The sequence below is a fragment of the Hyperolius riggenbachi genome, chromosome 2 (genome assembly GCF_040937935.1).
Source record: "Hyperolius riggenbachi isolate aHypRig1 chromosome 2, aHypRig1.pri, whole genome shotgun sequence".
NCBI lineage: Eukaryota > Metazoa > Chordata > Amphibia > Anura > Hyperoliidae > Hyperolius > Hyperolius riggenbachi.
Window position 1 is genome coordinate 127,861,516 of NC_090647.1, and position 25,522 is coordinate 127,887,037.

Here is a 25,522-nt window from a genome sequence, read left to right on the forward strand (position 1 = left end):
TCCTGCTGTGGAAGAGGCCCCAAGTGGTGGTTTGATTTGCCTGGGCCAAGCTGCACCCCAGCCCCTGAAGGGTCTCAGCGAGTGGAAGCAGCAGCAAGGAGGACACGGGAAGTCTACAGGATTCCGAGGCTTCCTTCTTCTTTGGTAAGTATGTGTATTCTTACTGGAGGTTTGCCATGGGGTTCTCTTAAATCTCTTTAAAGTTGCATAGTTTACATAAAATTGTACTTTCTAGCTAAGTGTAGCTTGCATAAACATTTGAGGCGTCCTTGATCAAAGCATAAAGGCAAACACAAAGCTGCCATATTTAGCATATGAGGCATCTGTCAATATTCCCATGTATGTTTTCAATAGATTACACGGTATATAAAAGTGCCTGTAGAAATGACGACTCCGAGAACACATCAACCTACCCAAAATGTTGAAGCTCCTCTTACTCGCTGCATTCGTCCTCTCTGGTAAGATATAAGGATTCAAAGATAAATATAGAGATGATTAGGGCTGCAATATAGTGTATATCTAATTTATAGTGTATTTATAGTGAGTGACCCCTTCACTTTTTTATCCATATGATGTGCATTTAATGCATAGAGTATTTCAATCATAGATAAGAAAGTGTACCTAACATTGTGAAACGAGATGTTTTTCCTTGACTGCCATTCTTATGTCAAAACATTCTGCCATTGTAGAGATATAGGCATGTGTTAATGAGCAGCAGTGAAAGAAAAATACCATAATAACATTCTCTTTGGCTATTGTGAATCCAACAATTAGTTTTCTCTGCTGTACCCTCGTGACTCTGCGGAAATAAACAAAACTAAGGGGACTTCCTGCTACCAGAGAGCCTTAGATGTTCAGCTAACCAAAATCATACTAAAATGTAAATATTTTTGGGCAGACCGGCCTTTAACCTTTTGCCCACCGCGTCACGCCGATGGGCGTGGCAGCCCCAGAACCGCCTAACGCCGAACGGCGTAAGGTCCTTGGGGCATGATTTGCTCCGCCTTCAGTCTTCCAGCGGCTAGGAGACTGCTAGACGGCAAAACCGCCATCTTTTATTGCTGTACAGCGCTGAGATGTAAGGCAGCGCTGTATAGGGGACAGCCGTGTGACACAGCTGTCCACTCTGTGGGCTCGGAGGTGATCGCCTGTCATAGGCTGAAGTCTATGATAGCTGATCACACTGATTGGCTGGCAGGGGAAGGGAAGGAAATGGGAGTATGAAAATAAATAAAAAAAAATACATATATTTAATAAAAAATAAAAACAATAAATATTTATACAAAATAAATAAACATCTGGGGGGCGATCACTTGTGTGCTGAGTTGGACGGCCCTGCAGCGAGGCCTTAAAACTTCAGTGGTCAATTAAGTGAGAAATGGCCTGGTGTTTAGGGGAGATTAACACTGTGGTCCTCAAGTGGTTAAAGGAGTTCTCTTGGGGGAGGGGGTTTAAAATAAAAACAGACACTTACCTGGGGCTTCTACCAGAGCCCTGAAGCTGTAATATCCCACGCCGTCCTCCTACAATCCTAGGTTCCCCGCCGTCATTACCAGTAATATATTAATCTAACAAGACAAATAATGCTCACTCCTGTGCGCAGGCGCAGTGCCAAGTTTTCTTGTACAGCATCTGTGCAGTAAGCTCCCGATGACGTGCACGGGAGCAAACATGTGCGTGGCCACGGCCGCGCAGCCGTAGTTGGTCTCAGATGCCGATCAGACCGGGACTGCCGGCGGAGAACAGCAGATCGTTGGTGGACGGCGCGGGACATTACAAGTTCAGGGGGCCAGTAGAAGCCCCAGGTAAGTTTTATTTTTTTTTAAAACCCTCAAAGAACTCCTTTAAGAAGATGACCTGACATCTGTCTGTGAACTTTTTTCTTTTTTTAATTAATTTCCCTTCATATATGAATGAGTAACCAATAATGATAAAAATACATGTTAAATGTATCTCATTCCTCTTCCTAAAGGACACTGCTTTGATGTTCAGTACATTGAGGATTCTCAGGATAATGCACGTGTGGTGGGAGGAACCAATTCCGCTAAGAATGCCTGGCCATGGCAGGTGAGACATAAGGCTACAGCAGACGCTGCTAGTCACATATGGAGATGCCCACAGGGACGCATTACATTATTGTTATCACGTAAAGGAAGCTTGAATATAAAATGGATAGCTATAAGAAAAGCTGAGATAACGCTCATAATATAGTAATACATCTGTCACACATTAAAGGGACTCCGAGCAGTGAATAAAAACAAAATCTGAACTTACCTGGGGCTTTCTCCAGCCCACCATAGGTCGGGAGGTCCCTCGGCATCCTTCTGACTCCTCTACCGGTAAGTTCAGATTTTGTTTTTATTCACTGCTTGGGGTCCTTTTAAAGCAAAACCACTGACAAATTTTTTTTTTTTTCTTTTTATACTTTGGAAACAATATAAAACATTTTCATATAAGTACACATTAAAGGATACCCGAAGTGACATGTGACATGATGAGATAGACATGTGTATGTACAGTGCCTAGCACACAAATAACTATGCTGGGTTCCTTATTTCTTTCTCTGCCTGAAAGAGTTAAATATCAGGTTTGTAAGTGGCTGACTCAGTACTGACTCTCACTGATAAGAAATTCCCATTTTTTACCTCTTTCTTGCTCTCAGGTGCCATTTTCTGCTAGGAAAGTGTTTTTATTGTTGGAATTTCTTATCAGTGAGGGTCACACTGTAGTCACTTCCTGTCTGAGTCAGGACTGAGTCGGCCACTTACATACCTGATATTTAACTCTTTCAGGCAGAGAAAGAAAAAAAGGAACACAGCATAGTTATTTGTGTGCTAGGCACTGTACATACAAATGTCTATCATCATGTCACATGTCAGTTCGGGTATCCTTTAAGTTGTGGCGATACAACACATCTTCCATTGAAACCATTGTACCAGGGGCGTACATGCAAAAAGGGCATCGGGAAAAAAGGGTGCGGGGTGTAAACGATAAGCGGCAATAGTGTTTATAAAAATATTGTGTTGTATTTCATTTACAAATATAGTTTTACAAATTAAAAAAACAGTAAATAATGTGTATGAAATCGCAAATTGTGAAAATTAAACTTTTAAAAATGAAACTTATAATTACCTTTGTTAAAAAACGATAATATATGTTTAATCGTTATAATTTTATATTATTGTGAATAACCTTAATTTATCGTTTCTTCAACATATAATAAAATCAGAAAATATTGCTAATAACAATGAAAAAAAATATAACTACGTTCGTAATAAGTGTTGTAAAACATTAGTAAATATTACTAAAATGTTACTACAACTAAACCCAACCCTACTCTCACACAGAACCCACCCTGTACCTATCCCTAACCCTTAGACCCCCCCTGGTGGTGCCTAACCCTAAGACCCCCCTGGTGGTGCCTAACTCTAAATCTCCCCTGGTGGTGCCTAACCCTAAGACCCCCCTGGGGATGCCGAACAATAAATCTCCCCTGGTGGTGCCTAACCCTAAGACCCCCCCTTGTGGTGCCTAACCCTAATCCCCCCTGGTGGTGCCTAACCCTAAGACACCCTTGGTGGTGTCTAACCTTAAGATGCCCCTGGTGGTGCCTAACCCTAAGACCCCCTTGTGGTGCCTAACCCTAAGACTCCCCTGGTGGTGCCAAACCCTAAATCTCCCCTGGTGGTGCCTACCCCTTAGACCCCCCTTGTGGTGCCTAACCCTAAATCCCCCCTGGTGGTGCCTAACCCTAAAACCCCCCTTAGTGATCGCTTTATTGTGTGGATAATAATGTTTTACAAATAGTGACTGTAAAAAATATATTACATTATTCGTCACGGGCGCATTTTGTAAACGTAAATCATCACAAGCACAGTTATAAAACATACAAAATCTCTGGGCGCTGTTTGAAAACGTTAATAATCTCCATCGCCCTTTTTTCCTGTTTAGCGCCCATCAAAGATATTTATTATGGGAGTGAATGGTGGCGCCCTTTTTGTCCACTTGCTCATGCGCCCAAATTTCCTGCTTCCGTACCAGAGGCATACCTAGTCATTGCCCCCCCAGGGGAATGCCCCCTCTGCCCCAGATCACAGTGTTAGATAGATTGCAATCCCAGATCAAGGTAGACACCACTAAACCGTGTGCAGCCACTGAGCTCTGGGATAAAAGCCTTGTCCGCAGAGCGTGATCTAAAACCAAATGCTCTAGTCTCTTAGTACTTGCCCACCCCCGGATTACCATGAATGGGTAATTGCCGTGTTCAAAGGGAAGGTTTGTCCTGAGCAAACTTTTGCACTACTTAGTTATTAACCTCTTGAGGACCGTAGGCTTACACCCCCTAGTGACAAGGCTACTTTTTCAATTTAGGGCACTGCAGCTTTAAGGCCTTGCTGCAGGGCCATACAACCCAGCACACATGTTAGGCCCCCCACCACCACCACCACCTTTTCTGCCCACCTACAGAGCTTTCTGTTGGTGGGCTTTGATTGGTGCTGGGGTGTCTGTTTATTTTTTATAAATATTCATTTGCCTATGTTTTAAATAAATTGTCTATTTAATTAATGATTTTGTTTACCTCGGCATTAGGTGGTCCTGGGGCTGCCACTGCGCTCACGACAATTGGCATGAGGCAGTCGTTAGATAGTTAAAGAACAAGCAACACCCATGCTAACCTAGAAATAAAAAACACATACTGTATATAAGTAGATAAATACTACTTCTACTTACATAACAGATGTATTGTGCTATCAACGTAATGATTCCTGTGAATTTTATAAAGAAAAAGCAGAAAATCCTATTCTAGGCAGTGTCCATCTTGCCAAGCTAATGCTGACATCATATCCCCCTTTGACTCCTGTTTTGCTCCCTCCCTTCTCTTGCTCATTGTGTATTCATTAGCTGCCCTCCTCCCAGAGTCTTCAGACAATCCCACTGAGGTGTATACTAGGAACTGCACTTTTCTGTCTTTTTTTTTACACATCCAATCGCTGAGTCACCTCAGCTTTGCTTGTAAACAGGGAAATAAATGGAAGAGGAGTAATATATTATAGATAAAAAGAACTCCCAGCATTCAACTGTTTGGCACTAGGGCCGGTGCTCCTAAAGTATGTGATAACTCCAAACCATAACAACAGAAAAAGTTTTGCAAGTTTTTAATGCAGGATTAGCATCTTTACCACTTAATACACTCAGACCAGTTGCTGTTGAAATTAGATTTTTATGGTGACAATACCGCTTTAAAGGAGCCAGGGACAGGTATAAATATTTGACCACTGATTATACAATGCCATCATTATAATGTTTTCTCTCCCAGGTATCTCTCCAGTACATCTCTGGCAGCAGCTGGTACCACACCTGCGGAGGCTCCCTCATCCGTGCCAACCGTGTCATGACTGCCGCTCACTGTGTGGATAGGTAACAATATCATAGTTACATACAAACAGTTAATTTGCTAAAGTTTATTCTTATTTCACAAGTATAAATGCACTGTAGCTGAGAAAGTCCCTTCCATGTCAGGTGGAATTTTGTTGCAGAATTTTACCATCTCCTGGACATACTGATCAAATCCATCCCAGTGAGGTTCAATACCTACAGAAAGAGCTAAGTGGAACATTATGGGCCATATGCAAAGCACTTTTTCTCCTGAGTTTTCTCCTAGGTGATATTTTCACACATTGGCGTCAATTCACCAGAGAGGATTTACTAAGAGAAAAAAGGTAGGTAGTTTATCTCATGAGGTATTTTAACACTCTGGAGTCAATTCACCAGTGTGAGAGGACAGAGAGAAAAATGTTCGATAGCAAGGGATAATGGAGAGATATGCATGAGGAAAGTGTGAGAAAGCAGAGAGTTAGGTAATCGGTATTAATGATTTACATGGGATACTTTTCCTCTCTGTAAGCTTGAAAGTGAAGCATTGTGGGTAGTAGGCGGAGTTTTACCACTACATGACCAGAGTATTCCCGCCTTTTACTGCCGGATCATATCATAAATCATATCACGAGTGAGTCTGAACTTCTTCACCACCTCTGTCTCAGTAAAATTATCAAGAACGGTTCTCTCACGAAAAATACGAGGGGCGATTAAACAGACCCTCCTCCTGCGCCTTCGTCTCCTCATAATAGAAGCAAGCTCTAAGGCCTAGTGCACACCAGAGCGGTTCGGCTGCGTTTTGCGATCCGCTTGCGGCTGTGGATACGCTTGGGTAATGTATTTCAATGGGCTGGTGAACACCAGAGCGGGAGGCGTTTTTTGCAGAAACGCATACTCCCGGGCTGCTGCAGATTATGGATTGCGGAGGCGTTTCTGCCTCAATGTTAAGTATAGGAAAAACGCAAACCGCTCTGAAAAACGGCACTTCAGAGCGGTTTGCCAGACTGTTTTTGTTACAGTAGCTGTTCAGTAACAGCTTTACTGTAACAATACATGAAATCTACTACACCAAAAACGCTTCACAAAACCGCAAAATGCCAGCTGAAACGCTACAGAAAAATAAGAAAAAGCGTTTCAAAATCTGCTAGCATTTTGCGGATCTGCTAGCGGTTTTTGATGTGCACCAGGCCTAACAGAGTAAGCTCAAAAGGCTCCATCTTCCACACAGCAGCTGCTGTGTGAAAACCACGATATCTCCAGGTTCATTCAGGGGATAAAGAGATGAAAAAATAACGAATGGCCACACCCCCTTTCTTCCCTGGTGAATTGTGATTTGGAGAAAAACTAACTACTAACTATCACTTATTTATCTCATACTTATCTCACATCTATCTCTTGCATTTCTCTCTGTCGATATTTTCCCCTATACTTCTGGAGAATTGCTATTTGGAGATATCACAGGAGGTAAATTACCTCCCAAGAGATAAATAGGTTGGTAACCTCTGGTGAATTGACGCCAAAGTCATAAAATGCCTTTTAAACCAACAGGAAGCAAAAAAATACTCAAAATAATTTTGATAGTACTTTTTCAACAAGGTTTAGGTAGTTTTTCAATTGTAAGATGCTTAAAAGTTATTTTAAAGAGAATATGAAAATTTTCTCCTAGGAGAAAACGCGGGAGAAAAAGTTAATTATATATGACTGCTATGACCACATGACTAGTTCCTGGGATGTAAAAAAACAAACTGCTACATCCTTAGTATTCCTTTAGATATGCAGCATCATTGCCCAAACAGTAGGATGATTCACATTATGTAGACGTACAGAAAAAGCAGTGCGCTTCAGCTAATTATAAAGCTAGAAAGGGTTCCCAGAACCCGGAGCTTGTTGGATATGTTTAGAGGTTCTGTGTGTGGCAACGGTGGGGATAAAGAAAGAGGAGTTGGAAAGCCTCTGCACTATCCTTCCTTGGAAAATATTTCACTTTTTTGGGGGGCTACCTCGGATTCACTTAAACCACTTAAGGACCACAGTCTTTTCGCCCCTTAAGGACCAGAGCCTTTTTTTCCATTCAGACCACTGCAGCTTTAACGGTTTATTGCTCGGTCATACAACCTACTATCTAAATGAATTTTACCTCCTTTTCTTGTCACTAATACAGCTTTCTTTTGGTGCTATTTGATTGCTGCTGCGAGTTTTAGTTTTTATTATATTCATCAAAAAAGACATGAATTTTTTTTACTTTCTGTGATAAAATTTGTCAAATAAATTAAAATTTCTGTATACATTTTTGTCCAAATGTATTGTGCTACATGTCTTTGATTTAAAAAAAACATTCAGTGTATATTTATTGGTTTGTGTAAAAGTTATAGCGTTTACAAATTATGGTGCCAAAAGGGAATTTTCCCATTTTGAAGCATCTCTGACTTTTCTGAGCACCTTTTCATGAGGTGCTAAAATTCCAGGATAGTATAAATACCCCCCAAATGACCACATTTTGGAAAGAAGACATCCCAAAGTATTCACTGAGAGGCATGGTGAGTTCATAGAAGATTTTATTTTTTGTCACAAGTTAGCGGAAAATGACACTTTGAGACAAAAAAAAAGGTTTCCATTTCTGCTAACTTATGACAAAAAAAAAGAAATCTGCCACGGACTCACCATGCCCCTCTCTGAATACCTTGAAGTGTCTACTTTCTAAAATGGGGTCATTTGTGGGGTGTGTTTACTGTCCTGGCATTTTGGGGGGTGCTAAATTGTAAGCACCCCTGTAAAGCCTTAAAGCCTAAAGGTGCTCATTGGACTTTGGACCCCTTAGCGCAGTTAGGCTGCAAAAAAGTGCCACACATGTGGTATTGCCGTACTCAGGAGAAGTAGTATAATGTGTTTTGGGGTGTGTTTTTACACATACCCATGCTGGTTGGGAGAAATATCTCTGTAAATGACAATGTTTTGATTTTTTTTTTTTACACACAATTGTTCATTTACAGAGAGATTTACACCCCAAAACACATTATACTACTTCTCCTGAGTACGGCGATACCACATGTGTGACACTTTTTTGCAGCCTAGGTGCGCTAAGGGGCCCAACGTCCTATTCACAGGTCATTTTGAGGCATTTGGTTTCTAGACTACTCCTCACGGTTTAGGGCTCCTAAAATGTCAGGGCAGTATAGGAACCCCACAAGTGACCCTATTTTAGAAAGAAGACACCCCAAGGTATTCCGTTAGGTGTATGGTGAGTTCATAGAACATTTTATTTTTTGTCACAAGTTAGTGGAAAATGACACTTTGTGAAAAAAACAATAAAAATCAATTTCCGCTAACTTTTGTCAAAAAATAAAATCTTCTATGAACTCGTCATACACCTAACGGAATACCTTGGGGTGTCTTCTTTCTAAAATGGGGTCACTTGTGGGGTTCCTATACTGCCCTGGCATTTTAGGGGCCCAAAACCGTGAGTAGTCTGGAAACCAAATGCCTCAAAATGACTGTTCAGGGGTATAAGCATCTGCAAATTTTGATAACAGGTGGTCTATGAGGGGGCGAATTTTGAGGAACCGGTCAGAAGCAGGGTGGCCTCTTAGATGACAGGTTGTATTGGCACTGAAGTGCAGGAAGCACAAGATGTTCTCAAATCGTGACCTGGACATGGCAGCAGAGAACATGGGCATGTGATTGATGGGTGTCTCAGGGGATGGTTAGAGGGGAAAATAGATGCAATCAATGCACTGGGGAGGTGATCGGAAGGGGGTCTGAGGGGGATCTGAGGGTTTGGCCGAGTGATCAGGAGCCTACACAGGGCAAATTAGGGCCTGATCTGATGGGTAGGTGTGCTAGGGGGTGATTGATGGGTGTCTCAAGGTGTGATTAGAGGGGGGAATAGATGCAAGCAATGCACTGGTGAGGTGATCAGGGCTGGGGTCTGAGGGCGTTCTGAGGGTGTGGGAGGGTGATTGGGTGCCCAAGGGGCAGATTAGGGTCTGATCTGATGGGTAGCAGTGACAGGTGGTGACAGGGGGTGATTGATGGGTGATCAGTGGGTGATTAGATGGCAGAACAGATCTAAACAATGCACTTTGGAGGTGATCTGAGGGTGGGTCTGCGGGCGATCTGATGGTATGGGTGGGTGATCAGATGCCCGTAAGAGGCAGGTTAGGGTCTGATCTGATGGGTGGCAGTGACAGGTGGTGACGGGGTGATTGACGGGTGATTGACAGGTGATTAACAGGTGATTACAGGGGAGAATAGATGTATACAGTACACAGGGGGCGAGGTCTGGGGGGTCTGAGGTCGTTCTGATGGTGTGGGCGGGTGATTGGGTGCCCTAGGGGCAGATAGGGGTCTGATCTGATGGGTAGCAGTGACAGGTGGTGACAGGGGGTGAATGATGGGTGATCAGTGGGTGATTAGATGGCAGAACAGATGTAAACAATGCAATTTGGAGGTGATCTGAGGGTGAGTCTGCGGGCAATCTGATGGTGTGGGTGGGTGATCAGATGCCCGTAAGAGGCAGGTTAGGGTCTGATCTGCGGGGAGGCAGTGACAGGTGGTGACAGGGTGATTGGAGGGGGGAGGCTGAGGTCGTTCTGAGGGTGTGGGCGGGTGATTGGGAGCCCTAGGGGCAGATAGAGGTCTGATCTGATGGGTAGCAGTGACAGGGGGTGATTGATGGGTGATTGATGGGTGATCAGTGGGTGATTAGATGGCAGAACAGATGTAAACAATGCACTTTGGAGGTGATCTGAGGGTGGGTCTGCGGGCAATCTGATGGTGTGAGTGGGTGATCAGATGCCCGTAAGAGGCAGGTTAGGGTCTGATCTGATAGGTGGCAGTGACAGGTGGTGATTGACGGGTGATTGACAGGTGATTGACAGGTGATTACAGGGGAGGATAGATGTATACAGTACACAGGGGGGGGGGGGTCTGGGGAGGATCTGAGAGTGTGGGGGGGGGGTGATCAGGAGCCCCCAGGGGGCAGTTTAGGACCTAATCATAAAAATAGTGTTTACAGATAGTGACAAGGAGTGATTGATGGGTTATTAGGGGGGTTATTGGGTTCAAACAGGGGTCTGAGGGGTGGGTAGGGGGGGGGTCTGAGGGGTGCTGTGGGCGATCAGAGGGAGGGGGGGGCAGATCAGTGTGCTTGGGTGCTTACCTCGGTGGCTGCAGCCTGCCCTGGTGGTCCCTCGATCACTGGGACCACCAGGGCAGGACGCAGCCTGTATAATACGCTTTGCATACATTACAAAGCGTATTATACACTTTGTATGCGGCAATCGGGCAGCTAGTAACCTGCCGGCGCTTCCAAACGGCCGGCGGGTTACTGCACAAGTGGGGGGGAAGCTTGTCGCATGACGCGATTCGCCGCATAACCACGCCTGCCGCCGCCGATGGGCGTATTGTGGTCGTTTGGGCCCAGCCCTTGCCGCCGCCCATCGGCTGTGGGCAGTCGGCAAGTGGTTAAAATGGATAAAGTGACCGACCGGGATAAACTTGCAAAGAGTATCATATTAAAATAGGCGTACATGAAAAAAGAAAGATACCTGGAAAAAGAGGGATTGCTACACCTAACTCTACCCCCCCCCCCCTGACACCTAACAATTAACCCCTGGCATCTAACCCTAAAACCCCTGGTGGCATCTAACCCCCCCTGGTGGCGCCTAACTCTAACAAACCCTCACCCCTGAGGCACTTAACCCTAAACCCCCGCCCCCAGGCCTAAACTTTAACCCACCTACCCCAGAACCACGACAAAGAAAGTATAATTGGGTGCCCAGAGGCATCACCACAAAACCTTGATTTGCAGCAAAGAGATTTAATTTTGGCACTCAGTGACGCGCGCCTGATAGATATGCAGGCGCAGAGGCATGCAGATTTGCACATTGTGGCACTGCATAGCTAACTAGTTTTAAGCTAACTATGTTTTTACCTGTGTTTAGAGTTGCCACCTATCGTGTAGTGTTGGGAGAACACAACCTGAGCGCCAATGATGGAACTGAACAGACAATCTCCGTGTCTGCAATCCGCATTCATGCTTCCTGGAACACCAACAATGTGGCTGCCGGGTATTTATTTTTATTTATTTATTTAAGTATATATATAGTGCCGACATATTACGCAGCACTGTACTGAGTCCTTCAGAGGGGCTCACAATCTAATCCCTAAAATGTTTAAATGTAAAATGCTAAAAAGTTATTTTAATTATTATTTTGCCAACAGTTATTATTGATGCCAACTAATAAAATCTGAACATGATATTTAATTTAGAACATTTTGCAAAACATGGGAAATAAAACACCCAAGGGCTTATGTGACAAGGCATCAACAGGTCAGCAAAAATTATAGCTGTGCACAAGCTTTAAAGGAAACCTGTGATGACATTAAAAACAATGGTTTCACTTACCTGGGGCTTCCACTAGCCCCTTGCAGCCACCCTGTGCCTGCGCAGGCACTCAACAATTTTCCGGTCCCCTGCTGCGGCTCAGTTCACTTTCGCCGACTTGTAAGTCGACAAAAACCTTGTACTGCACCTGTGCAGGATGCACCCGGCAATGGGAGAGCGAACAAGGATGCGCGCGGTGCAAGCTGAGTGGCCATCGATTTGCAAGTCAGTGAAAGCGAAACTGAGCCACAGCAGGGAACTGGAGGATCGTTGAGTACCGGTGCATGAGCAGAAGCCCCAAGTAAGTGAAATATTTTTTTTTTTAAAAGTCATTACAGGTTTCCTTTAAATATTGAAATAAAAAAGCAAGGGTTATTTTAAAGGGACTCCGAGCAGTGCAGAAACTATGGAAAGATGCATATCATTTTAAAGCTCTCTTTCTCCTCTTTCCAATGATATGTAAACCGCTGCCCTACGCCTTTTAGTTTTCTCTATTTTCGTGATTGAAATTGCCGCGGCCACAATTTCAATCGCGAAAATATAGAAAACTAAAAGGCGTAGGGCGACGATTTAGGTGTCGCCAGAAAGAGGAGAAAGAGAGCTTTAAAATGATACCCATCTTTCCATAGTTACATTGTATTACACAGGGCGACTTTTTCCTAAAGTCAGCAGCTTCATTCTGCTGAATGGAGCTGCTGACACTGGGGAAAGTGTCGTCCTGTGTAATACAAGTAACTATGGAAAGTTGCATATCATTTTAAAGCTCTCTTTCTCCTCTTTCTGGAGACACCTAAATCGTCGCCCTACGCCTTTTAGTTTTCTCTATTTTCGCGATTGAAATCGCGGCCGCGGCAATTTCAATCGCAAAAATACAGAAAACTAAAAGGCGTAGGGCGGCGGTTTATATATCATTGGAAAGAGGAGAAAGAGAGCTTTAAAATGATATGCATCTTTCCATAGTTTCTGCACTGCTCGGAGTCCCTTTAACCTCCTTACGCCGCTCAGGGGGTTTTGTCACCTTTTGCCCGATTTTATAATAATTGTGGTAAATGGCTATAAATCCTCTAGCTAGCACAAGGCTAGCTAGAAAAAGTCTCCGGCAGCCTTTGATCGCCGCCGCTTCCCTGTTAATACGTTACCCAGCCTGGATCCAGCGATCGCCGCAGCCTCCCGGGACAGCTTCAGTCTTCACTATGGGGAGGATCGCAGACGTCATGCTCAAACCCGATCCTCCCCATAGAAAGACCGGAGCTGTGCCGGGAGGCTGCCTGATCGCTGGATCCAGGGGGTAACGTATTAACGGTGGGATCGCGGGGGATCGGCGGGGATCCAAGGGTGCCGGAAACTCTTACTAGCTAGCCTAGTGCTAGCTAAAGGATTTACACATATTTGGCACAATTATTTACACAGTGTCGGGCATCCCGGTAAGGAGGTTAAAGGGTACCTGAAGTGACAATTGGCATGATGAGATTAACAGGTGTATGTAGGGTCCCATGCCTAGGGAGAACTAGGCTGTGTTCCTTTTTTCTGTTGTTTACTGTCAGAGTAAAAACTTGAAGGCTCTAAATGACACTTTCTCTCCAGTCATATTGTTGCATAACACTCACTGATAACTAATTTCAAACCATACAACTCTGGCATGGCAGAGAAAACTTTTGAGTGCAGGAAACAGATACAAAAAGGTCAATAGTTCAATATGGGAGCAGTGGAACAATACAAGACTGGTCATTCAGTTGTGGTGGTGGACTTACCTCCAAGCAGACACAGAAATTGTCAATGTGTTTGTCAAATACAACATGTGTATTTACATACTCCAGGGGACAATGCAACACGTTTTGCAGGTTTGATCCCGCTTCATCAGGCAATAACAATGGAGCAATAGCATATCAGAATCATTTTTATTTCGCCAAGCACGACTGGGTCGTGCCCGGAATTGGACTTGGCATACAGGGCTGAGAAAAACACAAAACACAGTGTAAATGTTAAACAAAACACAATACAATACAAATACAGTTTCGAACACAATTGCGCTACTGCTATAAAATGTTTTTAACTTTGGACTGCCATAGATCATCATCCTGGATGATTCCGCATTCTCATCCCCAGGTTTCCTACATATTGCGTAAGGTGCGACAATGTAATCGGGTTCTGACCAACCCTGCTTGCGAGGGAGGATTAACAGCGTGTGTAGGGAGTTTATGAAGAGAGTTTAGAGTTAACAGCAGAGGGGAAGAAGCTGTTCCTGTGCTTTGAGGTCCTGGTGGCGATGGACCTGAACCTTCGGCCTGAACGGAGTCGGCTGAAAAAGCGGTAACCTGGATGAGAGGGATCGTTAGTAATCCTCAGTGCTCTGGAGCGCAGTCTGGAATTGTAGAGGAGGTCCAGAGGGGGGAGTGGTTTCCCAATTATCCTCTCCGCTGATCTTATCACCCTCTGTAGTTTGTGTCTTTCGCTGGCGGAGGAACCAGCGTACCAGACCAGGATGGAGGAACAGAGTACAGATTCGATTGTGGCGGAATAGAAATTCGTCAGGAGTTTCTGGGACATACCAAACTTCTTCAATTGGCGGAGGAAAAACAGCCTCTGCCGGGCCTTTCTTTGTGTGGATGTGGTGTCGGGTTTCCAGGTTAAGTCCTTGGAGATGGTCGTGCCCAGGAGACGTGCACAGGGGACTATTTCCACTTCCAAGCCGTCAATGCAGATTGGGGGTGGGGGGGTGGGAGCGCGTTTCCTAAAGTCAACAACCACCTCAACGGTTTTTGCAGTGTTGAGGACCAGGCCATTTTCCCTGCACCAGAGGCAGATTCTCTCAACCTGGTGGCGGTACTCCTGCTCTTCATTTTTGGTAATGAGGCCCATTATGGTGATGTCGTCAGCGAACTTGATCACTTGGACAGAGTCTGACGTGGATCTGCAGTTGTTCGTGTACAGGGAGAATAAGAAAGGCGACAGTACACATCCCTGAGGGGCCCCTGTGTTGGTGATCCTTGGTTTTGAGAGGATATGGCCTAGCTTAACAGCCTGGGATCTGTTACTGAGGAAGTCCGTGATCCACAGGCGCAGGGTTGGATGGACCTCTAGCGTGGCCAGGTTCTCCTGAAGTATATGGGGGCTGATGGTGTTGAACGCCGAACTAAAGTCGAGTAGGAGGATCCTGGCGTATGAGTCCGGTTTGTCTAAGTGGTCGTTGACAAGCTCCAGGCAGATGTTTATGGCGTCATCCGTGGACCTGTTTGTTCTGTAGGCAAACTGGAACGGATCCATCAGTGGTTCCATGGAAGCTTTTAGGAGGGGCAAAACCGCTCTTTCAGTAGAAGAGCCAGGCACCTCTAGCTAAATGGCAAAATTGTCAGGAACCTTCAGGGGTAAAAACCCTGAAGTGGCTAACAACATTTATAAGAAACATTTATAAGAAAACTTTACTCAGCTATACTTGTGCTAACGATGTTAGATGTTATGTTAATTACATGTCTATCATTCTCTCTGCAGTTATGACATTGCTGTCCTGCATCTGGCTTCCAGTGCTACTATTAACAGCTACGTAAAACTGGCCTCTATTCCAGCTGATGGAACTGTCTTGGCTAATAACCACAACTGCATCATTAGTGGATGGGGAAGAACCACCAGTAAGTGGAATACTAATTAACCACTTGTGCCCTGACTACAGTACATTCAAGACCTCCCTGCCACCAGTTGTAGGGTTGATTGAAACTCCCAACTGTTCCTCTTTTGGCGGACCTGTCTCTCTGATGTACAGATCTGTGCATAAATATTTATTTTTCTACTGAAAAAAATGTGTTTTTATCGACTGTAAACTTTATTCCCATCCTTTAAATTGGTATATTTCTTATTTTACATAGTATTATGAAGAAAAATGAACCAGGATAGAAAGGACCACTGTGGTTTGAATAATAAAACAACATCATTTTCTAATAAAATAATCTTTATGACATGTGTGACTAGGGGTGTGGTAGGGTTGTGATTAGGGGTGTAGCAGTAGTGTGTGCATCTTCCTTATCTCAAAAAAGTTGGGAGGTATGGTGTTGATGAGCACAGCAGGCAGCAAAATGGGCACTAAACAGGGTGTAATACCGTGGTGTCTGATCTTCAATCCTTCCTATGGCGGCCCCCCTCCCCCCAGAAACCCTTTTTTTGTAGCACATCCGATCTTAAAGAATCAGGGGGAAAAAAACAGGAAATTTGATGAACTTACTTCATTGAATAAAAAAAATAAATTATTTTTTCCGATGTTTATCAATGAATTGTGGTCAAATTGAACAGAAAAATTGTAACATGTGTGGCCACCTTAAGGATTTAAAAAGTACAAGGTGTTGTATAAGGAATTTCTCTTGGCTCAGACAGCTCAAAGATAAACATACACGGGTGCACAATGCTATAGGAATACGTTACATATTAGTAGTAAATTATCTGAACACACATTACACATTGGGCATGGCTGTTGAGGAGGGGGGGGGGAAGAGTTAAGGGCAGGCACAGCTTGGGGGAAGAAAGAGTTCCATCCAGACGATCCGTGATAAGTCCTCTATGGCATATTCTTCTATGTTTGGTCTGATGCAAATTTCATAGCTCAAGGCCGCTTCATCCTATGGAGATTTGTTACTATGCAGCATAATAGTATTTCTAAAAATGACTGTATTTTGGTATCTACACCTTATGACAGCCTGTATTTACCAAGCACCCCCTGGTATAGGTAAAACTATCTTAGGTATCCCTTTAGTATCCCTTCACACAGATTTTAGTTTTACAGTACATCTTTGCTATGTATAAATGGTTTCCAAGCATTAGTTTTAATCATCTAAGCGTTATATTCAGATTTATTTATGTATAATTTATCATTTTCTAAAGTACAACATTTCCTGTATTTAATCAACTTTAAGCCCAAGAACCCCCTGAACCCATCAGGAGTACATGTACCACATGTTGAGGCCCTAAGGGACAGGGCAAAGATGTAGCCACCTAATAGAGAAAAAGCCATAATGTACAGTGTATAGTCAGAGTAATTACACTTTTTGAAAAGATCTCATAGAATACTCTGCTAAGCCACTTCTCATCATAACAGAATGTGTAAAGCAGCAAGAAAGCCGAGTTCCCAGGATACCAATGGGCACCATTATTATGCCTAATCTATAGCCACAAACTAACATCCTGATTCCCATGATACATTCTTTACAACAGGAGAAAACACTATCACATTGTTAGGGATCTGTTTTTGGCAGCCAAGGTTATACTACTAAGTTTACTAGGAAAAAAACAACGCTATGTTTCCATTGCTAACATATTACTCTTCCATTTTCTTTCAGCTGGCGGAGCTCTACCCTCCATCCTCCAGCAGGCTCCTCTGCCCGTTGTTGCCCACGCAACCTGCTCTACCAGCTCCTACTGGGGCAGCACTGTGAAGACCACCATGGTGTGTGCTGGAGGCAATGGAGCCCAGGCTGGCTGCAATGTAAGACCGATAGCTTTCTAATCCTGGTTTTTACTATACTAAACAAAACACAAAGAATGTAAAGCAGATCTCAACTCAGAACAGCCTCTCTACTCTAAAAAAAAATTAGCAACAGCATAATAAACTTTAAAGAATAATATTTTTTCCTTACAACTTACAGAAATCTTACAAATATCCTGCAGTGTTTACCTCCTGGTATCCTGGGAGCACAGAAAGGGTTAACCTCCAGTTTTTACATATTAGCCCAGAACAACGGCACACTGCGGCACAGTTCAGACACAGTTGACAGCCCTGATTTACACTTGCGGATTACATAACAATGAATTTCTTCGGCAGCTATATGTGTTTTCCTTGTTTGCTGTGCAAGAGTTTAGGCCTGCTTTAAAGCTAATTGTAATGGTATGAAAAACTAGGCTTTATGTAAAATAATGGTATAGCTTTTATTTATTTATTTATTGTATTTTTAATTAATTTTTTAAGCTTTTTAATGTTACCGAGTTTATCCTCTGTTGTCACACTGCAGGGTGATTCTGGTGGACCTCTGAACTGTCTAGTCAATGGTGCATACCAGGTCCATGGTGTAACCAGCTTTGTGTCCTCCCTTGGTTGCAACGCTTACCTGAAGCCCACCGTGTTCACCAGAGTGTCTGCTTACATCGCCTGGATCAACAGCGTAAGTTTTGTTTTATTAGTTTCTATTTACAATCTCTGCAACCTTTCACCCCATATTGAATCTTTCTTATATTCATCCTTATGTGAACCATAACTAAAATTCATATTGACAGAAAATCTCCTCACACATTTCTCCTCATATATTTGTATAATATTGTAACTATCTGCCTTCTTATATAGATGCAAAACATAAACTATATATATAAATGCATGTATTATTATGTACCCCATGTTTGTTTCTTACTCTATACAGCACTATGGAAATATGATGGTGCTTTGTACATCATTTCTCCTCTACATAAAATTAACCTGCCCTCTCCTGTGTCTACCACTAATCTCCCCTCTGCCTAATCCTAACCTTACCACCTCTCCAGATTCTACCATGTCCAAAAAAGTGGCATGAGGCCAGGCAGATAGTGAAATGGCAGGAAAGCCATTTTCACATTGGCTGCAGTGTTGCCAACTCATCAGTAAGGAAAGTAGCTATTGGCTGTCGTAGAAGTCGCTAGAAGTCGCTAGATGACGTCATCCAGTAATTTGCATTCGCGCATGGGCAATTAATTTGCAGTCGAGACTCGTAGGAGTGAGCATCTCCTGCTGTAACTGCAGCTGGGGGGGGGGGGGACTCCTGCGAGAGGACGGGCCTGTCTGTGAGAGCTTTGGGACGGGGGAGGGGCTGGCAGCGGCAGCTGCTGTGGCAAGTTGAGAAGAGTCAGTACAGACACATCAGAGTCAGTAACACAAGAAAAAGTCGCCAGATTTGTCGCTAGTCGCTTTTTTAAAAAATTGTCGCCAGAGGGATTTGAAAAGTCGCTAAATATAGCATGTTGGCAACACTGATTGGATGGCCAATGTTGAACTTTGGCTAGTGATGTTACAACATGTGGATATCCCTGTAACCCTGACAACCATATAATCCTTCCCACAAAGGAAAAGGAGGAGGTTACTGTCATACATCTGCTAAAGATCAACACAGAAGGGCCACAATGCTCGGCAGGCCTCTGTACCCCAGTTGTCATGCATTATTGTGGGTAAGAGGCTAAAGAAAATGGATCATAATTGGGGGGCGAAACTAGACATAATAGGGCTCACCGGTAAAAATTATTGCATAGTTCCCCCTTGGTCCCCAAACCCCATGCAGGTCACTTGATCGGGAGCTGGCGAATGGCAGCAGAGAGTGTTCTGCTGTGAAGCAGCATCTGGAAGCAAGAAAAAATGACACATGCTCCTGAACACATTTTTTTGTGAGCAAACGGGGAGTTTTTTTGCTAATTAACTATACTTGTGGTTGGGAAGAGGGAGGAGGAGGGCCCCCCAAAGCCTCTGCCTAGCAATGGCAGGGGTCGCAGGGGTTATTGCTATGTCCATGATCTTACTGTGCAATGACAATTTACACCAAGCCTCCTTCTCTAATGTGATGAGCCAGATGGTGGACTGTGGGCCAACCTGCCATATAAGATGGACAACTCCTCAGTGGCTTCCTTGTTTATTCAGAAAAGCTATACTGGGCCTCTCATAAGGTTTACAGTTGGTCAGTGTGGCCATACATGGCATTGAAGGGCCAGTAGTGAGATTATGGCGTAGGGGGTGAGGCACTTGCACAGATTTGTGAAGGAGAGTTGTTTTTTGCATTTTAGAACTTGCTGGGTTTAGGTGTCCATCCCTGCCAGCCAAAAAGTACAGTACTTGCAGAGGCACCTCTGGGTGTCCATACTGCATCCTGCAAGTCATTTTTTTTAGCAATAATATATGCTGCATAAGGAAATGTGGATCTATGAATTGGTGCAGCGAGTATCTTAACCAATTGAGGACCGCAGTGTAATTTTTTGATAAATTGGCCACTGCAGCTTTAACCTCCTGGGCGATAATCCCGAGCTGAGCTCGGGGTATGTCGCGCAGGAGGAGTTCTCAGGCCCTGGTGGGCCGATTTGTATAATTTTTTTTTTGTTACACGCAGCTAGCACTTTGCTAACTGCGTGTAACTTCCGATCGCCGCCGCCGGTCCGCCGCTACCCGCCGTGCTGCGCAGCCCCCCCCTCCCCGACCCCTTGCGCAGCCTGGCCAATCAGTGCCAGGCAGCTCTGAGGGGTGAATCGGGACTCCCTCTGACGTCACGACGTCCATGACATCGGTGACGTCATCCCGCCCCGTCGACATGGCAACCAGGGAAGCCCAGCAGGAAATCCCGTTCTAAACGGGATTTCCTGCTTACTCTGATCGCCGAAGGCGATTGGAGTGGGTGAGGGAATGCCGCTGCGCTGCGGCTATCATGTAGCGAGCCCAGGGCTCGCTACATGATTTAAAAAATAAAAAAAAAGTGCTGAGCCCCCTCCTGGGCGATATAATTGTATCGCCCAGAGGGTTATGGACTCGCTGCAGGGCTGCTCAACTCAGCACACAAGTGATTATCCTCCTTTCCTCCCCACCAACTTTCTGTTGGTGGGGTATGATCGCTTCCCCAATGTTTATTTTTTTTTGCAAATATTTTTATTATTTTTTATTATTAAATGTCCCTATTTATTTATTATTTTTTCCCTAACTCCCTCCCTCCCCCCAGCCAGCCAGTGATGGCGATCGGCTGTCATAGGCTTCAGCCTATGAGAGACGATCGCTCTCCTGTGTCCCAGGGGGACAGCTGAGTCACACGGCTGTCCCCAGGACAGCACTGCTGTAGATTGCAGCGCTGTACTATGCTAATAGACGCTAAATTAATACTTGCCCTACACTAGTTCTTATATGTGCACTTGTTTTTTTTTCCCACAAATCACTTTATTGATTATAAAAGTGGTGCACCTCTTTACTGACTTAAATCTGTCACATTTTGACACTTGTATAACAAATATATGTATAACAAGTATGTTTCACAGCATACATACATACATACATCTATACAGCTTAATACGCACTACATATGCACCTTATTATAGCAAATTTATAAATGTTCCGGACTGTCTTCAGACTGACACTTTTAGGTTGCTTGTATTTTAATCATGCTATCTTCTCCATCTTCTCTTTGTTTTAGAACGTGTAACAACACTAAATTGGGAGGAGAACCATACTAGACCACATCTGCAAATGAAAAGAATGGAACTCTCTTTACAAAGCAAAATATATAATAAATTACATTTTTGATCATCACTTACAGCCTTACTGTGCTCTGTCTTTCTGAATTATGACATGACAACCAAAGGCATAGGTAGAGATGATGGGGCCCCATATCAGAATTTTAATGGGACTATCAGACCTAGGCACTCTTAACCACTTGAGGACCGCAGTGTTAAACCCCCCTAAAGACAAGGCCATTTTATGCTAAATTGGCCACTGCAGCTTTAAGGCTTCGCTGCAGGGCCACACAACTCAGCACACAAGTGATTCCCCCCCTTTTCTCCCCACCAACAGAGCTCTCTGTTGGTGGGGTGTGATCACTCCCTCAGTGTTTATTTTTTATTTTTTTTTACAAATATTTATGTTATTATTTTGTTAATAAAGTTTACTATTTCTTTATTATTTAAAAAAAAAAACTCCCTTCCCCCAGCCAGCCAATCACGGCGATCGGCTGTCATAGACTTCAGCCTATAAGAGCCGATCGCTCTCCTCTGTCCCATGGCTGTCTCCAGTACAGCGCTGCCTTAGATCGCTGCTTGGAGACTGAAGGGGGAGCAGAGCTCCGCCATCCAAGCAGGGATGCGCGCGCATCAGCGTACGCGATTTCCTGCAAAACAAGCTCGCAGGACCTTACGCCAATCAGCCTTAGGCGGTCCTGGGGCCACACACATTGGTGTGACACGGTCGGCAAGTAGTTAAACAATGCAACCTGCCCCTACCCTATGGGATATGAGTTGAATGGGCAATGTGAACTCCTATGTAAATTTACACTACAAATAGTATATGGGCCCCGAAGTATAGCCAAAAGGTTGAGTAACATGGGAAAATAAATATTTGCTCCTGTTCTAACATTTGTATAGCGCTTTTCTCCTGTTGGACTCAAAGCGTTCAAGAGCTGCAGCCACTAAGGCCACACTCAAGGGGCCACCCTGCAGTGTTAGGAAGTCTTGCCAAAGGACTTCTTACTGAATAGGTACTGACCCTAGCCAGTATTCGAACCCTGGTCTCCCATGTCAAAGGCAGAGCCCTTAACCAGTACACTACAGCCACTAGTACACTATCCAGCCACATCAATTACCACTTGGGCCTCCCTATACTCCAGGGCCCCATAGCAGTTGCTATGGCTGCTATGGCTATTGCTACGCCCCAACAAAGAAGATAAGTATATGCCATATGAATAATCTGAAGCAGCTACAAGTCTCCAACTGTAGTTTTGCTGTTGTTATTAAGGCAAACCAGTACAGTGGAAAAATGGATACTGGATACTCATGAGGCTTCCCATCTCCTCCTCGACCACACTATTGCCACCCAGTGACTTTCTCAATATATCTGACAAGAGCTTATTGGAAATGCGCTCCCTTTAGTGTACAAGCATGGCCATACTGCGCATACATACTGTAACTAAGGCAGCATCTGTGCAGTAGCACAAAACCACTCGAACTAGAAGAGGGTCCTGACCAGCAGTGGTGTGGTCAAGGAGAAGATGAGAAGCCTCTGGACTAACCTTTTTTTTATATAGTAGAGGTTTGCTTTGAGAATGGTCAATGGTATGCAAATGCCTGTGCTACTATATGCAGCTTGAAAATGTAAGAGGGGTTTGGACTGTTGAGGCTGCTGGTACTGTTTGTACGCCTCTGAATCTTTTCCAGATAGGCTGGAGTTAGGCTAAGTTAATGACCAGTAATGAAATTATTGTTTTATTTACTTTAAAAAACTAACCTAATTGGAACTCTAAATTAAAAAAAGGAAAGTGTGACTATCTCATGAGCTGGGAAATTAAAGAAAACCTGTATTGAGAAAAACCTCCCCTGGGGGGTACTCACCCCGGGTGGGAGAAGCCTCTGGATCCTATTGAGGCTTCCCCCGCCATCCTCGGTCCCACGGCGGCAGCAAAAAAGCTCCCCAAACAGCGGGGATGTAAATATTTACCTCCCGGGCTCCAGCGCAGGCGCAGTATCGGCTCTCTGCCTCGGAGATAGGCGGAAATAGCCGATCGGTGTCTGGCCGTTCTACTGCACAGGGGCAAGTCTCCTACGCCTGCGCCGTAGAGCAGACCTGGCGGAGATCGGCTATTTTCGCCTATCTCCGTGGGAAGAGCAGCAACAGCGCCCCCGCTAGAGCCAGGAAAGGTAAATAAATCAGCGCTTGTCAGCCTTGTCGAGAGAAGATTCCGGGACATTTCGGGGGAGCCAGCGATAGACTGCCTGCAGCTACAGCAGAGGGGGAAGCCTCATTGGGACCCTGAGGCTTCCCCGTACCGAGGTGAGTATCCCCCAGGCAACTTTTTTGTTACAGGTTCTCTTTAAGGTGTAGTAGATAGTATTGCTGTTTTGATTTAAAGAGGGATTATCAGCAACAAAATCAAATTCCATTTACCCACTGCTCTGTATTTAGTATGCAGCCAGCCTACAACCGGATCCTGCATTGCAAGGGCTCCAATCTACTCAGACATGTTTCTGCAGTAATAAATCTTATCTCAGTCAGCCTGGCTCTTTTTTGCCATTGCCAACTGGTAGGAAGCTTGTCATCCCCCTCCCATATTTCTGCTCCTCACTGATTGGCTGAGGGCAGTTCAGTGAGCTGCTGAAATCTGATCTATGCTGTGCTCACATGTGTTTACAAAGCAAGCTAGCTATGACAGTGCAGTTTCTAGGAGAAAAAAATAAAGACAAAAATTATACAGTATCAGGATTGGCTTCAGTCAGAGGGAAGCAAGATGGAAAATGCTGGGAACAGAATCCTCTTTATTTACTATATAAAATTCACTGAAATCAAAACATGGACAGTACAATTTATCTGTTATGTAAGTAGAGCAAGAAGTAATCTACTTATACATGTGGGTTTATTTTTTTTCCTGGGATAGTGTTGCTGTCACTGCTGCTTTAAATAAAGTTAAATTCAGCCTGAATATTGTCTTTCAGAGTAGCGGAACAACTGACTTTTGCTCACCCTGCCTTTCTACAGAAACTGTTCCATTCTTCCTGATCCTGTCACTTCTATGCCTAAAGAATACCATAACTCTTTCTGGCAGCAAAATAAAATAAGAAAAACAGCCTGGTTATTAATTTTTGCACTGTACATACACATGTTTATCTCATCATATCACATGTTGCCTCGGGTACACTTTAAGTTGGAACACAGTGTGGGGCAGGAGTGGAGTACCTGCCTGGGAGAGTGCACTGGCTACAGCTCTTCAGCACAGGATCGGACTACACTGAGGTCCTACAGCAAATGTATACATGGTATTATATTAGCAAAGGAATGATAGTGAATAGATTATAGAAGATCTGCCAGGTAAGATACTTACGTCAGCAGCCTCATCATCAGAGGCGCGTACACACGCCGTACTCTAGCAAACGACGGGTCCGTCAGACTCTCCTGCTGGGCAGACGTTCTGCTGACAGCAGGACGTGTGTATAGTCTGTCGAGCGGATCTGTTAGAAACAGTCTTATCAGTCTGCCGACAGCTTGTACACACGTGCATCTTTCGGCAGAACATCCGCCCAGCGGGAGGTTCTGACGGACCCTTCGTTTGCTAAAGTACGGCGTGTGTACACGCCTTAAGTCTTCCGCAAAATGGAAAAGGAAGGAAAGAAGATGGGGCTGCAGGTGAATGTGATAAGTGAAAAACACCTTAAAACTAATAGGAGCTGAGGGAAGGAGACTGTGGCAGAGCTTAAGGGCCCTTTTACACTTAATGCGTTGGTACGCATCAGTGTGCGTTGGTACACGTTTTTTCCATAGCAGTGCATTGTGAAAAAGATTACAGTTAACACGCGTATAGTGGGAACTGTGCCATAGGAAAACATGGACATTACTTTGAAAATCAGTTTTCTTTCAGTTATAACTGAGAGCAACTGATTAAAGGACAACTGAAGAGAGAGGTATATGGAGGCTGCCATGTTTGTTTCCTTTTAAGCAATACCAGTTGCCTGGAAGCCCTGATGACCCTCTGCCTCTAATACTTTCAGCCATAGACCCTGAACAAGCATGCAGCAGATCAGGTGTTTCTGACATTATTGTCAGATCTCTAAACACAGTTTTGACCCTGTTTGAGACTTATTAAAATATAACTTTTAATTCACAATTTTATATAAAATCATCTGTCAGATAATAGATACATTGTTTTATTTATTTTGCTTTAACTCTTTTTCCTTTTACTTTCCAATACTTAGCTGGGCAGTATAAATTGTATTTCCCCCAGAGAAACCATTTATAAAGATTGGTCAAATGGGGTTACTGCCCTCTGCCAAGTAATAATACTGATTAGATTCTACTTAGATATACAGAAACCCTCCACCAAAACCAACATGTTTCGGCTCATAAAAAATAGAGCCGTCGTCAGGGCATAGATATAAAGTGCTAGGGTGCAAAGTGCATTATAAGAGAACCACACAGTTATTTACAAAGACATAATCAAGGAAAATAACAAATGAGAGATGTGCTCTCAAGCTATCTATATAGCTGACTTAGCTTGAGAGCACATCTCTCATTTGTTATTGTTATTTTTTATGAGC

General features: G+C 44.0%; 1 protein-coding gene across 1 annotated transcript; it reads left to right on the forward strand.

Annotated features, from left to right (window-relative positions):
• Positions 1-377: 377 nt before the first annotated feature.
• LOC137544073 (chymotrypsin-like elastase family member 1) lies at positions 378-21,038 on the forward strand. The gene is made up of 8 exons (XM_068265137.1): positions 378-458; positions 1,973-2,067; positions 5,318-5,418; positions 11,319-11,444; positions 15,251-15,387; positions 17,083-17,228; positions 17,752-17,901; positions 20,923-21,038. Exons 1-8 carry the CDS (start codon positions 419-421, stop codon positions 20,929-20,931), a joined length of 804 nt encoding a protein of 267 aa, XP_068121238.1. The 5' UTR covers positions 378-418; the 3' UTR covers positions 20,932-21,038.
• Positions 21,039-25,522: the final 4,484 nt, after the last annotated feature.

Excerpts from the sequence above, each read along its gene's own strand:
- LOC137544073 (XM_068265137.1), top strand. The coding sequence starts at position 419 with ATGTTGAAGCTCCTCTTACTCGCTGCATTCGTCCTCTCTG. Across the intron at positions 5,419-11,318 it reads GCCGCTCACTGTGTGGATAG|AGTTGCCACCTATCGTGTAG; the intron begins GTAACAATATCA and ends ACCTGTGTTTAG. Across the intron at positions 15,388-17,082 it reads TGGATGGGGAAGAACCACCA|CTGGCGGAGCTCTACCCTCC; the intron begins GTAAGTGGAATA and ends ATTTTCTTTCAG.